At 44.2% G+C, this 17,153-nt stretch overlaps 1 protein-coding gene across 13 annotated transcripts in view; it reads right to left on the bottom strand.

The window, feature by feature from the left end:
- The window catches only part of RGS3 (regulator of G protein signaling 3), a 178,109-nt gene that overhangs the window by 23,583 nt on the left and 137,373 nt on the right, over positions 1-17,153 (bottom strand). For 11 of the 13 annotated variants that reach the window (XR_004232309.1, XM_031954640.1, XM_031954639.1 and 8 more), the window contains one exon: positions 3,344-4,174. The exons of the other annotated variants lie outside the window; for them this stretch is intronic. Coding sequence is in view for 10 of the 11 variants with exons in the window: in XM_031954640.1 (XP_031810500.1) it covers positions 3,344-4,174 (831 nt within the window). In the remaining variant the exon portion in view is untranslated. The remainder of the gene's footprint in view (positions 1-3,343; positions 4,175-17,153) is intronic. 13 annotated transcript variants of the gene reach the window in all.

Consider the following 17,153-nt stretch of genomic DNA (forward strand, 5'->3'; position numbering starts at 1 on the left):
TGAAGGAAAATCTGTGGGAAAGAGATCATTTGAAAGGTGAATATATTGATACAGAATTTTTTTTCTATGCACAATAAAGAGTAGATCTAGGAAATCTATTCAGAAGTGTAGCTTACAGAAATTTTGAAAGAGAACTAACTCCTGTGCATACTTGGGCATGAAGGAAGGCAGGCCTGGGAATCAGGAAACTTGAATTTTAAAGTCCTGGCTTTTTCACTAACTTGCTTTGTGTTGATTTCCTTAAAGAAATCAATCACTCTCTGCTCCTCCCTTTCCACATAAAAAGTATTATTTTTAGGGTCCCTTCCAGTATCAATATTGTATGGTTCTAAGATAATCAGGTTGCTTTCTTCTTGGCTAACAGGATGTAAACTGAGGAATTAGGATTCCTTTTTTGAAGGGGAGAGAACAAAAAAAAAAAGGAAGGAAGGAGAGAAGAAAGCATAGAGTACTCTGAAGTAATGGATAGTTAGGAGGTATAGTGGATTGCGTGCCAGGTCTGGAGTCAAGTAGACTCATCTTCTTGAGCTCAAATGTAGACTCAGACACTTACTAGCTATGTGACCCTGGACAAGTCATTATATCCTAGTTGCCTCAATTTCTTCAATCTATAAAATGAGTTGGAGAAAAAAATGGCAAACTGCTCTGATATTTTTGTCAAGAAAACCCCAAATGTGGTTAAGAAGTCAGATACCACTTAAAACGAGTGAACAACCATCACCTTTTGAAGAAGGGTTGATTTATTTGCCGCTGTAGGTCAGCAAACAGACTATGAGTGAGGTTCACCCTAAGTCAGATCTGAGAGCTGGAAAACTAGGGACCCCAAAAATCATGATCTCTTTATGGAACTGAAAGAACCAGTCCCACTCAGAAGCTCTAGCTGGGCCTCTCTCTCCACTAGAGGGCAGGGGTGATCCAGCTCTAAATTTCTGCTCCCCGGATCCCGTTAATGAGCTTTCATTGTCCGGATGCCAACATTTCACTCAAAACATATTCTTGGACCTGAAAGCTTTAAGGATTAATGTAAGCATGGGCCCTACCCTCAAGTCTAGTTCTAACCTTAACCCATTCAATTTCACAAGCTTGTATTAAACGCCTGGTATGAGAAAGGCGCTCGCTGTCATCTTCCAGTCCCTGTGTGACTTGAAGTAAGTGCCCCGCCTCACCCTGGGCATCAATTGTACCACTCGTCAGAGTGACCTCCCTCAGCTCCCAGCCAAGTCTAGAAAGATATGTTCATCAAAGCTTGGGGGCCAAGGCGTTACTCTGTTTTGCTTAGCTGCAGATCTCTATTTTGAAAAGAGTACAAAGTGAGAGTCCTGTAGAAAAAGTGTGTCAATAAAATATAGCTTTAACTCTAAATAAAATATCTCTGTAAGGCTTGACACTCAGGATGCAGAGGATAGAGTTTCTGTACTCCCTCAAGTTTGATCCCTCTCCACAAATCCTCAGCCTCAAATTCTCCTAAAGAAAATATTCCTTAAATTATGCCCAAAAAGTTATCAAACTGTGCAATACCCTTTGATCCTGCAGTGTTTCTACTGGGCTTATATCCCAAAGAAATCTTAAAGGAGGGAAAGGGACCTGTATATGCACGAATGTTCATGGCAGCCCTCTTTGTAGTGGCCAGAAACTGGAAACGGAGTGGATGCCCATCAATTGGAGAATGGCTGAATAAGTTATGGTATATGAATGTTATGGAATATTATTGTTCTGTAAGAAATGACCAGCAGGATGATTTCAGAAAGGCCTGGAGAGACTTACACGAACTGAGGCTGAGTGAAATGAGCAGAACTAGGAAATCATTATACACTTCAACAACAATACTGTATGAGGATGTATTCTGATGGAAGTGGATTTCTTCGACAAAGAGAAGATCTAACTCAGTTCCAATTGATCAATGATGGACAGAAGCAACTACACCCAGAGAAGGAACACTGGGAAATGAATGTAAACTATTTGCATTTTTATTTTTCTTCCCAGGTTATTTTTACCTTCTGAATCCAATTCTTCTTGTGCAACAAGAGAACTGTTTGGTTCTGCACACATATATTGTATCTAGGATATACTGTGACATATTTAACATAAGACTACCTGCCATCTGGGAGAGGGGGTGGAGGGAGAGAAGGGAAAAATCGAAACAGAAGTGAGTGCAAGGGATAATGTAAAAAATTACCCTGGCATGGGTTCTGTCAATAAAAAGTTATAATAAAAAATAGAAAACATTCCTTAGACCAAAGATGACTAGAGAGAGAAAATGGGCCTTCTTTTCAAACAGTTCTAGTACCAAGTACAATGCTAATCACGCTACCTCTCTAAGGCTCAGCCAAAGTCTACTCATTGTCTTTAAAACAAACCTGCCCTAGCGATTCCTGCCTCTCTTCCTTTCTTCACATTATTTCTCTTTGCTCTGCTTTAGGGCCAATTTTTAACTGTCCTTCAAGGTCCTATTCATCTTCACTTCCCTTGAAAAATCTCAGCCTATTCCAAGCCACAGGGATTCAAGGGCCATCATCCTCTGAAAGCCCACAGTTTTCTGTGACACAAACTTGGAATTCAGCATCACAGCTCACTGTTGTACTGATCATTTAATTTTCTAAGTAAGCTTTGTTTCCTTAACTAAGTTTTAAGTGCTATGTGTGAAAACAAGAACTATTGTTTTAAACAATAGCTGTCCTATTTCTTCAGCCTCAGCATCTAGGGCCCCATCCTGCTCTACCCCCTCTGCCCCTAAGCTCTGGCTGAAGGTGGGGTCCAGGCGGACTCGGGGATCACACAAAGGGCTGCTTGTCAGTTAAGGGAGGGGCCCGAGAGCCTGTAACCTACTCTGGGCACTTCCTCGTGAGGACAGTCACTGGCAGGAAGCCCAGGTTCCTCAGGTGCCCATTGGCCACCCCCTCAGTGGGCAGGGGCCCCTTCAGGTTTGTAGGCTCCTCTGCAGATGGCTCCCCTTGACTTGGATCATTCTCAGTCGTCTTTGTTCCTAGACAAATTTCCTAATCCTGCCCCTTACTGGTCCTGGAGGAACATCTGGCTTCAAATCCAGCCTCAGACATTCCCCAGCTGTGTGATCCTGGGCAATCACTTAACCCAGTCTGCCTCTGTTCCCTCATCTGTAAAGTGAATTAGAGAAAGAAATGGCGACCACTGTGTATCTCTGCCCAGAAACCCCAAACGGGACCCAAGGGCAGGCCTGCCTCTGCTACCTCTCATTGCATGACTTTGGGCAGGTCCTTCAAGCTCTCTGTGCCTCAGTCCCCTCCCTAAGATGAGATTGGGCCTGGTCTGTGCTGAGCTGCCAGAGAGAGCCCCCCTGCCCCAGGCCCCGCGGCGCCCCACCTACCTTTCTGTGCCCTGTGAAGAACAGAGAGAGCTGGTGCATGGAGCCCCCGTTGCGGGCCAGCTCCTTCTTCACCAAGCGGGGGGAGGCCAGGCCCCAGCCACTCTTGCTGCCCTCGCCATCTGAGCAGTTGAGGGTGGTGTCTGAGGTAAAGCAGTGGCTCTTGGTCTCCTGCAGGAGGCTGCCCTCGCTGTGGGTGCGGCGCCGCAGGGAGCTCTGCACCGTCAGCATGAAGGCCCCCGGCGGGCCCGAGGTCTCGATCATGCTGCACCGCTTGGGCTCGTTCCGCTCCAGGTAGTTGTCGTCGCTCTCCTCGTCCTCATCCTCGTACCCCTCCTCGCCCTCTCCTTCCTCCTCCTCTTCTTCAGCCTCATCATCCAGGGCCCCATCCTGCTCTACCCCCTCTGCCCCTGGGCTCTGGCTGAAGGTGGCGTCCAGGCGGACCTCGGGGATCACAAAAGGCTGCTTGTCACTTAATGGAACTGCCACCTCTGTGGGAACTTCTTGAGGACACTCACTGGCAGGAGGCTCCGGTGCTTCAGGTGCCCCATTGGCCACCCCCTCAGCAGACTGGGCAACCTCTGCACCTGAGGCCTCCCCTGCAAAGGCCTCCACTTGGGATGCGTGGTCTTCGAGAGGTTTATGCTCCTCAGCTGCCTCACTGGCCACCCCCTCCAGGCCTGTGGTCTCCCCTGCAAGTGCCTCCTTTTGGGAACAGATGCTCTCAGGAGGCCTCGGTTCCTCAGGTGCTCCACTAGCCCCCACCTCAGTAGGAGGAGGTACCTCCTCCTCTGAAGGCATCTCTTTTCTTTCATCCACGTCTGTCTCAAGCATCTAGAGAGAAAAAGAGGGGGGGGAGACGAGGGGCAGAGAGAGACAGACAGACAGAGACAGAAGGAGAAGGAGGGAGGGAGGGAGGGAGAAGAGGGAGAGGAGGAAAAAGGTAGAGAGAGGAGGTGGAAGGAGAGAAAGGGGGAGGGTGGAGGGAGAGAAAGGGGGAGGGAGGAAGAGAGAGAGAGGAAGAGGGAGGGAGAGAGTACACAAGATCGGGTCAGGTCAAAGAACATCAAATTGTGCAAAAGTCCCAGAAGTCTTAGCTCATATATTTCGGGCTAATGGCCATAAGACCATTTTTTAAAAATTTATTTTAATTGAAAGAGCTTTTAGAGATTATCCAGATCCTCACAATGATTTGCCTATAGTAACAAAGGTATTAAGTAGCAGAGCTAGGATCTGAACTCAAGTCCACTAGAAATCCAAATGAAAAATTCTTCTGGTCCTTCCAACCTGCCCACATCTCAAATTATAACTTGTTACCTGGACATTGATTTCCTACCCTTGAGAGAGCCCAGTAGCTAGAGACCCAAGACAAAAAGCCAATGCTAAGCATGCAACACAGGAGTTGCATTCACCAGGAGGCCCCTCACATTCTTCCTGCTGTATGTAACAAAATTCAGTAGCTACCTTCCTAGCCCTGGATTGCATCTACCCATCTCACATGGCAGGTTCTGACTGAGCTTGGCAGAGGACAGAGACAATACCATCATGTGAGCTATAGGAAGGAAAGAACAATAAAGTGAAAAGTAAAGAAGATATTTGACCAGTACCAACATTCTGGGGGACATTACTCTGCCAGACCTCTTGGAGAGCCAAGAAGGATCGGTGTGTTAATTTTATGTTTGCCCTCTATGCATCAGATTCCAGAGGCAACAAACCAGGGAGACCAATTTTACTTCCTAAGCCCTAGTGCCTAGGTATATAGTGACACAGGAGTTAGTACCCTTAGTTGAATCTAGACCAGAGCTAGAAGACACTAGAATGATGCCATTCCTGCTCAATTCTTACTTGGAGCTAGAACCAAGGTGTGAGTTGGGGAAGCTCTAGAATCCCATCTGAATGAGCAATGACCAACAAGAAAAATTCAAACTGGCTTCTGGAAAACACAACCGGTGAGACTTTCCCTACACAGGATGAGGTCTAGTAGCCCACAGACAAAGAGATCCATCACTCCCTCCCCCCAAAGCTAATGCTGTCTCCTTGAGGATGTGACCCCCTTGCTCTTATGTCAGGATGTCCTTGTCAAGGCCTGGAATGACAATTCTACCTTGACAATCAGTAAGAATGTCACCAACTTCCCTGCACAGCTCTGAGCCATCCCTCTCCATCTCTCTGCTCAGACGCTCTTTGCGCTAGGTCCCAAGTTCTCCCTTTCTCAGGATTGTAGTTTAGTGGAAAAGGCATTGTAGCAGGAGTTCAAAGTCTGAACTTTGAGTTCAGATTTGAAATCTGAGTTCAAAATAGACCTCTACCAATTTACGTACAGGATTCACCAGGATTAATGAGATTCTCTCAAATAATACCCATGAAAGAACTCTGAATGAAGAAAACTTCATTTTCTTCAGAGGCCAGACACAGGCAGGAAGATAAATGGGATCTCTTCCCCACAGTTAAACCCCACCGAATGCCCAAGAACTGAAGCCTCTGGCCCAGCGCCTCCTCCCCTGGCCACCCAGCACATACACACTCACCCCGAACAGTGCCCATGTTGAGAAACAAAGAGCTGGACTTCACCTCGGCAGTTGGGGCTTTCCTACTGTCCCTTAAATGTGACTAAGACTGCTGCTCCCTGAGAAGCGAGCTCATCACTCCCAGGTTTCAAATCCTGGCTTGTCATGTCACCCACCAAAGGAGTTCAGCAACAAACCAGAATCCCCAACTCTCCCAGACAATTCTCTACCTACTTCCTTGTGCCTCAGCAGAAAAAATGGTGGCAAACAGCCCCTCAGTTTTCATCCGTAGTCAGTGCCACCACCAAGGCACAGCACCCCCAGATCTGCCTCTCCAGGGAAGTGACTAGCTCTGAATTTCCCCTTTCCTAGGGGGTGGCCTGGGGTGGGGTTCGGGAGGAGGGGTAGGAGTGGCTCTGGCCTGCCCAGTGGGTGACTCCTTCACCAACGCCCTGGTGGGTTGGGGGGCTGGAAAATGCAGTGACAGACCCAGAACCAGAAATGCAAGTCAGGCGGCTCAGACCATTCCCACTGGCAGATTAGAGCAAAAACAAACAATGCTGAAAAAGCGGAAGTGCCTCCTAATCACCTCGGCCTCCTCCATCAAGGGGCAGGTTCTTCTTGGTTTCACCACAGGGGATTTCTATGAGAGATTTCCTAGCCAAAGGGCCTATTTAAGAATCACTGGAAGTCAGGGCAAGAAAAGGAATTAAAAGTCAGTCAAGTCCAAGCACCTCCTTTTTAGAAAAGGAAGCTGAGGCCCACACAGAGAGAAAATCATAGGCTCAACCTTCTAGTCCAAGGTTTCCTCCTCTGACCACATTGTCACTAGCTTCCTCCCTACTCCCAATGCTGGCCCTCCCTTTCAGCTATGGGATCACTGGGGTTTTGCCTGGAAGTTTCATGCTGCCAGAGAGGCACCTCACCAGGAGGCCAAAGCACAGCCCTTTGGCCCAAGACTGGAAACTCCTGATCTTCTCCAAAGGGATGGGAGAGGCAATATGAGCCACAGCATCTGGCAGCTGCTACAAGCCAATTAGTCCTGGGTCTTCATTGTACAAAGATTCTGCGAGCCTCACTGTATAGATTCCCAACCCAGTGTTCTTTCTATTGCGCCAGACTGCCTTATAATACATACCTACTTGTGGAGCTCTGAGAAATCCTAGAGGAAAGAGAACAGACTGAGACAAGGTATACACAATCCAATCACCTTCAAAAGGATCACAAATAACTCCTCACTTGCCCTAGAAGAGAGTCCTGGGCCCCCTAAATTCACTCCTACCTCTGGGAGGAAAGTTGGATTGGAGACACCCTGTTCCCAAGCCTCAGCTCAGCTGGACACGCCATTCTACTGGTCCCTGGTCCCTAAGCAGAATTTGGAGACCTAGCAGGGAAGACAACCTTAAGTGGTATTTGAAGAAATTGGACAGCGCCTTCTTATTCATTCTAAGCCTAGCATTCTCAGACACCTGATTTTTCTCTCCTTCCAGGAAAATTCTAGAACTGCTCCTATCTTTTAACTTGGCTTAGCTGCAGCTTCATTTAATTCTGCCCAGTGCCCACATCAGATAACAGAAAAGCAGGAAATGAACCAAAAGGAGGCTCAGTTTAGCTTTTCATTAAATCCTCTACCAAAGTCAATCCAGGGTTTTAGGGCTGCAACAGAGGGAACAGCAGATAGGAAACCCAAAGCTTATCAGGAACTATCTATTTAACTTCTGACTTGCCCAGGCTACAAGAGATACAGGCAGACCTGGAGTTTTGAAGGATTAGTTAAAGGCACTGGGATACACTGCCATGGTGCGAGAGATTGAGCAGGTATTGTGCTAAGAGAAACAATGGCAAAAAAAAAAAAAAATCCGAGACTCCTTCAGAAAAAGGAGAAACCCACAAAAATATGGGTTTTTAGAGAATCTGGTAAGGTAATTTCTAGACTATACACTCTGTGAGGCAAGGGAAAGACCTGCTTTTTTATCCTACACAATACTTAACAAAAGTCTAGGAATACTAGTTGTAAGTGATCAATACTGAATAAGTGAATGAGTAGTTGAGAATTTGGAAAGGCAACCCTTCTAGCCAGCACTCTTAAATGTAAATCTTATTTGCTGTGAACAAACAACTAAAAACAATCCATCCAGGAAAGCTGGTCATGAGGTTGAAAAATTAGTTTTGACAGCCCAAAAAGAGTAGAATCAAGTTCACTTTTTTATTTCTTTGTTCAATGACTCTGTGTAAAGGGTGGTTCCTCCCTTCTCTAAAAGAGAGGTTTGGATAAAATGAACACTATGGTCTAAGATCTCAGCTCATACATTCTAAGTTTCCAGTGGACAAGATAAGATTTCAGCAATTGTATGGTTCTGTGAAAGCTGTCTTTTATAGTTTTACATAACCAGACAACATGGTTTCTTGTATGTTTAACACTGTTCTTTCAGAATGAGTGCCTCCACAAGGTTTGCCTACAACAATATTTTAAATGTTTACCTACCCTTGTGTCATACAACAAAAAGCTCCCATAACCTCAAATATAGAAAAAGTTCAACTATGGCAAAGTAACCCAAACATGCCTAGGAAGAAATAGGCAAACATTCCCTTTTCTATTCACGTGCTCTCTACCTCCAAATCTCCCATCTTATGTCTACCTCCAGGAGGCAAATTATCATTAAATGTTTGCCTCCTTTTGCTTGGTAAGATTCTTCAACAAGACCCTCATTCTCTCTCATTTATTAGGAATATCCCCACATTCTAACATCTCAGAGCAGGGAAATTTTTGTATAGAGGAAATCCCTAGAAGAGGGATGGAACTAAGGGTGTGTGCTAGAAACCAGCTCTCATCAGCCAGTAAGAATCAATTTTAAATTTTCATTGTGAATTGATTTATTGTTTTGTCAATTGTCTGGACTTAATAAAATGATGGAGAAAATGTCAATAGGACAGATGAAACTTTAAAATTTGGCACTTTTTCAGAAACCCTGTTATTAAACATTTATTAGCATGCCCCAGATGGCACCAACAGACCAAACAAATGAGAGTGGGAAGTTGTGGAGAGTACATTAAACTATATGACCTGGTCTGCAGATCCTGAATTTAGTCAGGCCTGGGGATGCTGGTCCCTTCATCTCAGTCTGAGATGCATGCCCAAGTATATAATCAGTGCAGCTCTTATCCCATAGATTGCTCACAGCAATCTACCCACAATCAAAGGTCATCAAAACAAAGGCAGACATTTTCCATATATACATAAATAATAGGCCCTAACCATCAACCCACATAAACTATTTTCTTGCCCTGGCAGGAAATATATAAGGAACAACCCAGATCAAACCCTTCTTACATAGATATTAAAGTTCCTCCTATATGGAATCTGTAGTACTCTTTACTCATCCTAACTATCTGGATTTTGGATCCTTTACCTACCTTAAGTTCAGTTCTGTTCCTCCTGAGGTTGATGAATCCCCTGTTACTATTATGATGGGCTTGCTCATCACTTCTTGTCACCACAGATTCCCTGGCCCTTCTAAACAACTGGGTTCAGGTTTGCCTCCCACAAGTCCCAGCCATCATCTGAGTTGTCTAGTCCTATTCTCTAACTTGATGTGACACAATAACAAATTAACTCAGTCTAAGTCAGGCACTCCCAGGATCCTAGAGATATGTGTTATCCACCCTCATTCATCCTGTGTCAGCTTATCCAAGAGAAGTCATGACATTCCTGCTATGTGTCATGAACAGTTTTCCAAAAGAAATTGATGATGGAGTTAATGGATGTATTCTCAGAATAAAAGTAACAACAATGTAAAACACTTAAAGAGTTGACAAAGTATTTTTCTCATATTAGCATTACAAAGTAGGTAGTTTATTATTATTATTCCTGTATTAAGAGAAAGCTAAGGCTCAAATTCAGAGAGCACTATGGGTCACCGGGAGACCAGAATCCTGACTCCAAGTTTATCATGCTGGAAAAAAAAAACAAACAACCCATTTCTTTTGGTCCTAATTCCTAGTTGCTCCTTCTTAGTATCCCTACTTGGATTTCCCAATAGAGAAATGAGGAAGACATTGCAAAACTACAGCTCTCCTCCGCTTATGGGAATCCCCCAGTGCCAAATGCCCAGAATCCTCACTCTTACTGATAAAACCCCTTGGCAAGGGTAAACTTTGTTCAGAGGGAACCCTCTCAGGTTCCCTCCAAGCCCTGGGGCAGGGACTATACATTAAGAGCTCTCTTTGACCGAGTCTACACTTGAAAGATCTGAAGTCCATCATTAGGGCGCAGGCCATTCTGAAAGGAGTATATGGTCAACATCAGAACACAAGAGGGAGTTAGAAAGGGTGTAAAAGCAATGCAAATATTACTATCACTGTCCTTATTATGGCACATTTGCGTCCTTTCTTAAAGGAAACCCTAACAAAGAAGAACTTGGTGGAATTCGGACATGACAGTCCAAGGGTCACATCTCCTATATATTTGAAGAAAAATCTTATCTGGAGTATTAAGGAACCCAAATCGTGGCTATCATAATGGGGAAACTGGGCAAGGGAGAAAGGACTTACACCAAGCCCTACACCAAGAAAATGTAGTAACTGCCAAAAGGTTCACTCAGACTGAAGATTTACTGAGGAAGAAAAACAAATGAAATCTACTTTCACTTTTCTTTTCTTCCTTTCCTTTAGGAAACTCATTGGCTGAAATTGTTAGAGGGGGAATATTATTTACTGAGGACCCCCAGCAGAAGGCTAGCTTTTGGAATCCCCATTTCAGTAGAATTCCCAAGGGAGTGATCTTACGAACTCCTGCCTGATCCATGGTCTCTGGACACTGTCAGTCCCAGCCTAAGTGCCCTCAGAGGTTCAGAGCATTACAGGTAATCATAGTCACAAAGCAGGAACTTTCACATCACTCCTGGGGAAGAGGAAGTAACACTACTAATGATCCTGTGGCTCAGGAAAGCAGAAACAAGGGAACTTGTGCACCTTCGGGATGAAAGTTGAAGCTCCTCCCCCTCCCTGTGGTCAAATACCAACATCACCAGGGATCATCAATGGAAATGAAGAAGCTGCCTAAGGACCGTTCGATATCAGGACTTCCATCCCTCCCTCCACAGAATCAAAATGTGAAGAAGAGTCAATAAGGAGCCACATTGAAAGAATGTGGCAGGTTAGGGCACTCTCGGGACAGGAGGCAGCATGGTGTAAGTGGAAGGATTTGTTCTATTCCTGGCTTTACCTCTTACTATCAGTGTGAGCTCAGACAAGCCAATTCATCTTTTTGTGCCTCAGTCTCCTCATCTATAAAATAAGAGGATGAACTTAATGACACGCCAGCTCCCCTTCTAGTTGTAAATTGATGTTCCTGTAATCCCAGATGCTGTGGAAAATAAAAATAAAAAACAAAACAGAGCCAGTCCCTACCTTTAAGAAGTTTACAGCCAAGTGTAAAAGAGACAATTCACAAAAGAACATGACAAAGGTATAAGAGAGACCTGAGATGCCAAGGAAAGCATCCATGTGGAGGGATTCAAAGGCAGCTTCATAAAGAGATCTTCCCAATTACATAAGTATCTCTGTTTCCTACATGTGGAGATGGGAGGAGCATCAGCTCCCAAAGCCAGCCCATGAAGCAGCTGACTGCTTAAAAACTCCATCAATCACTTATAAATTCCCCTAAATTCTGCTTTAGACCCTCCCCTGGCCATTTCAATACCACCAAATCCAAAGCCAGAACAAAACAAGTGGGGAATAGGCAAAGTTCAAAGTTGCTTTTCAGTACCCTGCCATCCCTTCTTCTCACATCACAGTCTTGGAAGGACCCATAAAACAAAAAATGTTACAGCAAAAAATGTTGAGGAGGCAGAGAATTTAAAAATCTGGTTCAATTCCCTCATTTTACAGATCAAGAAAGAGAAATTATTCCCTCAGTCAAAAAGCTTTTAAGTAAAAGAACCTGAACCAGAATTGGGCCTTCAGGTTTTCAATCTAATGCAGTCTCTGCTAAGATTTTTTTCTCAGACCTGTGCAAAAAAATAACTCTAGTTAATGGAGGGCAATTTCATAGTGAACTCCTCAACTGAAACAGCTCAACGATTCAGCCAAGACTAAGTGAGTTAGAGATGCCAAGAACATTAAGAGATTAAGTGACTTGCCCAGAATCCCACAGCCAGAATGTGGCTAAGGCAGAACTTGAACCCAGGTTTTCCTCTCCACTGTGTCAAATCTATCTAGTGCTAATTATCGCCCTAAAGATAAGAGGTTCTGTTGAACAGGAAGTCTTGGCTTTAAGACCTGATATACGAATGGGACCTACAGCCCAAAGCCTTGCAATTGTCACACAGCTAGAAGTGTTAAGTGTCCGAGGCTGGATTTGAACTCCGATCCTCCTGACTTCCAGGAGTCACCATCTAGCTGCCCTCATATCAGGGCTTTTTAACCTCGGATCCAAAGGGTCCACGCATTTAGATACAGGAAAATTCCATCTTTAGTTTTCCTTGTGATTTTTTTTTCTCCTGAGACAATTGGAGTTAAGAGACTTGCTCAGGGTCACACAGCTAGGAAGTGTCATGTGTCTGAGACCTGATTTGAACTCAGATCCTCCCAACTTCAGGGCTGGTGCTCTATCCACTTCGCCACCTAGCTGTCCTCTCCCTTGTGATCGATCTTATGTACTTTATTTTATGCAATCAAAAACATTATCTACAAGGATCCACAGGCTTCACCAGAAAGCCAAAGGGGTTCAGGATACAAAGAAGGTTGGAAACCTTTGGCCTAAACCTTCCCTTTAATGCTTCTGCAAAGCTTCCTTGATTCAGGATTCTCTATCTGTTCTTCTCTCAAAAGCCGAGGGGGTTTCTGCTTTGGGTCTGCATGGCTCAGGGCCAGCATTAGCCCTCTTCCAACTACATTTTGGACTCAATGGGTTTTTGTGGGCTGGCTCAGGAACCTAGCCACCACGTATCACTGTTTCTAAAGAAAAATGTGCTCTGTAACCAAGAGAATTCACTTACAGAGGAATTTTTGGAATAGAACCTGTATTCAAATTGAACATCAGAAAAGGGCAAACTCTGAAGCAGTGTGCCAAGGTCAATCTCAGGGAGAAGAGATGAATGCCATGGGAAGGACTTTCATGACATCTGGACAAGATAAATTGTGCTCTTCTCCCCCCCCCCCCCCCCCCCGCCCCCCCCCCCCCCCCCCCCCCCCCCCCCCCCCCCCATCCACACACTCCAACTGGCCCAGCACTCTCTGCTGTTAGAGTAAAGCTCTAAGACCCCTGTTAGGGAGCTCTCGTGTCCCCAAGGGCCCTGGACACATGGCTCAAGTTTTCTGCCATTCCCTAAAGAAGAGAGTTCTACATCTAGGCCTGCTGCAGCTGTATCCTGCTGGCAAACCAGAACTCTTTTCCTTGGAGAAGAAGCTGGATCTGAGGAACAAGGCAAGTTGCTAGCTCACCCAGAACCACCCCCAGGGAGAGGCGCCAGCCTCTCCCTACTCCCTGGGACTGAAGTGTAAACAAGCTTGTTTATTCCTGGGAGGAATAATAGCTTTCTCTGGAGTGATGACATCTTGGAAACGGCATAGCTTCACAAACAACAAACAACCTCTGGCCGCTTGGGCTTTCTCACAAAAGCTGGGGAAGGTTTTCCAATGAGAACTATTTGTCAGGCTCCAAAGAGCTAAAAAGGGAATAAGGGCAGTTCCTGGATATGTACAGTTAAGGCTTTTATCTGCAATGGGTATCCCATTCTCCACCCACCTCACCAGGGAGAGGGGGACAGAAGAGAATTTGTAGTGGACCCTGATACTGTTCAAGCTGAAAAAAGTATGAGAGCATAGAATGTTGTAGTCAGAAGAAATCTTAGAAAACATCCCGTCCAATGCCTTCATTTTACAGAAAAGAAAACTGAGACCAGGGGAGGTAAAGTAAATAGTGTCAAGTCATATAGTTCACCTTACTTTCCTATGTGGTAGCTATTTTCCTCAAGCTCCTGCCATATCCCTCCCACCCTTCTCACCCAAGTCCTAGAAAAAAGCTGTCTCTCTGGATTGCCTCCATTTCCTCTCCTCTTCCTTACAAGAAGGCTTCCAACTTCTTTGCTCAAATTAACATACTCTTTCCTAATCTACTTATCATTAATTGCAAAATCTGGGAGTCTTTTCTCAGCCCTCATCCTTCTTCATTTCTCTGAAGCCACTGACTTTCTCCTGGAAACTCTCTCTTCTCTCAGTTTTCATGATAGCACATTTTCTATTTTTCCTCCTCCCTGTCTAACCACCCCTCAAGTTTCCATCAATGGATCATCATCTGTGCCCCATCCCCCTGTCTTAAACTCTCTTCTCTTTCTAAACTCTTACTTGGGGGGTCTTATCAGCTCCCATGGGTCCAAATGCCATCTCTAAACAGATCACTCCCAGATCTATACATCTATAGACCCAACCTTAGTCTCTTCTCCTGAGTTCCAATTCCACATCAACTAAATTTTCAAAAATTTTCAATTGAAAATCTCACAGATATCTCAAACTCAACATGCCTCAAATAGGATTCATTATCCATCCCAAAAAAACAACTCAGCTCCTCTTATTAACATCCTGCTTCTGTGGAGAAAAGCTGCATCTTTCCTTTCAGAGATGACAAGAGTGTTGAGTCTGGACTTTAGAAAACCTGAGTTCTGGACAAATCACTTAAGATCCATTTGCCTCAGTCTCCTCAAATGTAAAATGGGGATATAGCAGCATTCATTTCATAAAGTTGCTGTGAAAAACAAATGAGGTAATATTTGTGTAAAACAATTTTGTTTGGCACAATTCCTGATACAAAGTAGATGCTATATAAATGCTTATTCCATTCCCCCATCACTCAGGTTTTACAACTTTGACTTCTCCCTATCCCCCATGTCCAATCAGTTGCCAAGTCTTGATTCTCCCTCTATTTTTCTCCTACCCAGCCTCACTTCTCTATTCACATGCCCCCATCCTATTTCAAGCCATTAAACACTTCTTGCAAGAACTTCCTACATGGCTTCCCTGCCTCATGTTTCTTCTTTCCCTGTCATCCTCCAAACAGCTACTAAAGTGATATTTCTACACTTACAATACGATCAGACCACACTGCTCCCTAGATATACATTATTCCCCTTTACAATGTAGCCAAACCAGCCTCAATTCATTATTCCATTTCCAGTGTTAAACACCTCATGCAATGCATGACACAAAGCAAGCACTTAGTAAATGCTTATTAACCAAATAATAACTGATTAGTTATTATAGCTAATTTGACACCAGGGTTTCTTTTTTCTAGGACTCAGTTTCCTTGTTAGTAAAAGAAGTAGATGAATAATCTCTAAAGTCCCTTCCAAGTCCGCAAGTCTATTTTAAGTAACATTACTGATGTTCTCTGATGGAAGAAGCAAGAAGTGGAAAATTCTCAGCTACTGGGAGGTACAGCTGAGAGTATCTGTAGCTTGGCACTCCAAGAAGCCAATTTCCTTCTGTCCTCCTGCCTTTCCACCTCATGTTCTTAACCAAAACTTATAATTAATAAATGCCAATAAGTTGCTCTCTTCACAAAACATTAAACAAAACACATGTTTTACATCTAAAATATCAACATTCATTAGTCCAGTTGAATGTCCATTGCTTTAGGAGCTGTGACAAGAAGCTAAGGCTTCAGTCAACAAGTCAGCAAGCATTTATTAAGTGCTTACTATGTGCCCCAGGCACTGTGCTAAGTTCTAGGGATACAAAGAAAGGCAAAAAACAGGACAAAACAAAACCCTGCCCTTTTAAAGCTTAGATTCTAAAGGAGGATATGATATGTAAACAACAAAGCACTTACAAGTTTTATCCAGGCGAGCTTCCTACAGAGTTAGGGTTATAGGGGAAGGCAGTAGCAGTCTGACCTACATGCAATAATATCACATCTGTCTGAGGGCTGGAAGCACGGCCATTACCCTGGGGCCCAGGAAATATGTGCAGTACCAACAATCGGTGTCTAGGCCAACTGGATTAGATAACATGATGAGCTACCAACAAAGAACATTGAATTTGTTTCACTCATTACTTCATCTGGGTTCCAAGAAATTAACAAATATATACAGACACCAACACATTTTCAGGTCTCACTTGAATGCACCAAAAAAACCTTCTCATAGACACAAGACTAACTAACGTATTTCTTCTCAGTGGAATGAACACAACTAGTGGCCATCAGAGAAATCCTCATGTCTCCCTCCCCCATCATAAAGAACCAAAATTTCTCAGTTCTCAGCTCCCCATCCTGCCTAAAAACACTCCCCTCATTCCCGTAAATAGTTATGATAGAAAGCCTGCTCTGGGTGATATTATATAGACACTTACGTTCTGAAATCTCTTAACTTCTTGCAGGAAGGAACATGCTCTCCTTAATAGTCTAAAGCCAACAATTGCCTCCTACCAAGAGGAGATCCATCAAATGTCAACAGGGCCACCCCAAATAGCCAGAGAACTGGCTGCCCAGTCTCAAAAGCTGTCCCACTTCTGGGAGATTTTCTTTGTTATAAGTTGGCAAGGGGAAATGTAGGAGAAAAGGGAAGAGAGCTTCCCTAACCCCTACCACACCTAAGTTCAATGTGCACTATGAGGTTGCCTGGAAAATTAACTAGCACCAAGTCCAGTGAAGCAAATACTTCTGAATGACTTTTCAGACACTTGAGGAGTTAAGGGCTTAACTGCAATCATTTTCTTTTTTCTTGTCAAGAAAAGGCACATTGTGTGGAGAAAGCAAGTCATCCCCGGCAACCTGAAGTCACTGCTGGCTCTTGCAACAGCTTGGTAAGAGATTTATTCTTTGGCTTTTTCCTTCCTTCTAAGGTCCCTGAGTCTGGATAACTTAAGTGAGACAGCCCCACCCCTTGCAGAGTTCAGCCTGGAGTGGCCCTTCTAAAAGGCTGTCTCTTAAGAGAGGAATTAGAGAGGGAACTGTCTTAGACGTGGGTTTGGGGAGGATCTGGCACATTTCATAAGTGACCCTGAGTACAGAGTGCAGAACAAGCTGCCCTCAACCTTAATACTTTACAAGTAGCTCATTATACATTTCAACAGAAGCAAAGTCTCCTGTTTAAAAGCCCATAGTTTGGTCATCACATATATTCACATTCACATACTTAAAATTGCCTAATCTCAGAAGTCTTTCTGCCCTCAAAACAAAGAGTTGTAACAGTTTGAAACCGGCACTCAGCAGCATCACTGATGAAACCACAAATCCTCTTATTTAATGCCAGCTGGATCCCAACTTTCCATTCAAAGCTGCTGCTTTTAACCAAATAAGCCCGTTTGAT

Source organism: Sarcophilus harrisii, chromosome 2 (assembly GCF_902635505.1).
Source record: "Sarcophilus harrisii chromosome 2, mSarHar1.11, whole genome shotgun sequence".
In the NCBI taxonomy this organism is placed as follows: domain Eukaryota; kingdom Metazoa; phylum Chordata; class Mammalia; order Dasyuromorphia; family Dasyuridae; genus Sarcophilus; species Sarcophilus harrisii.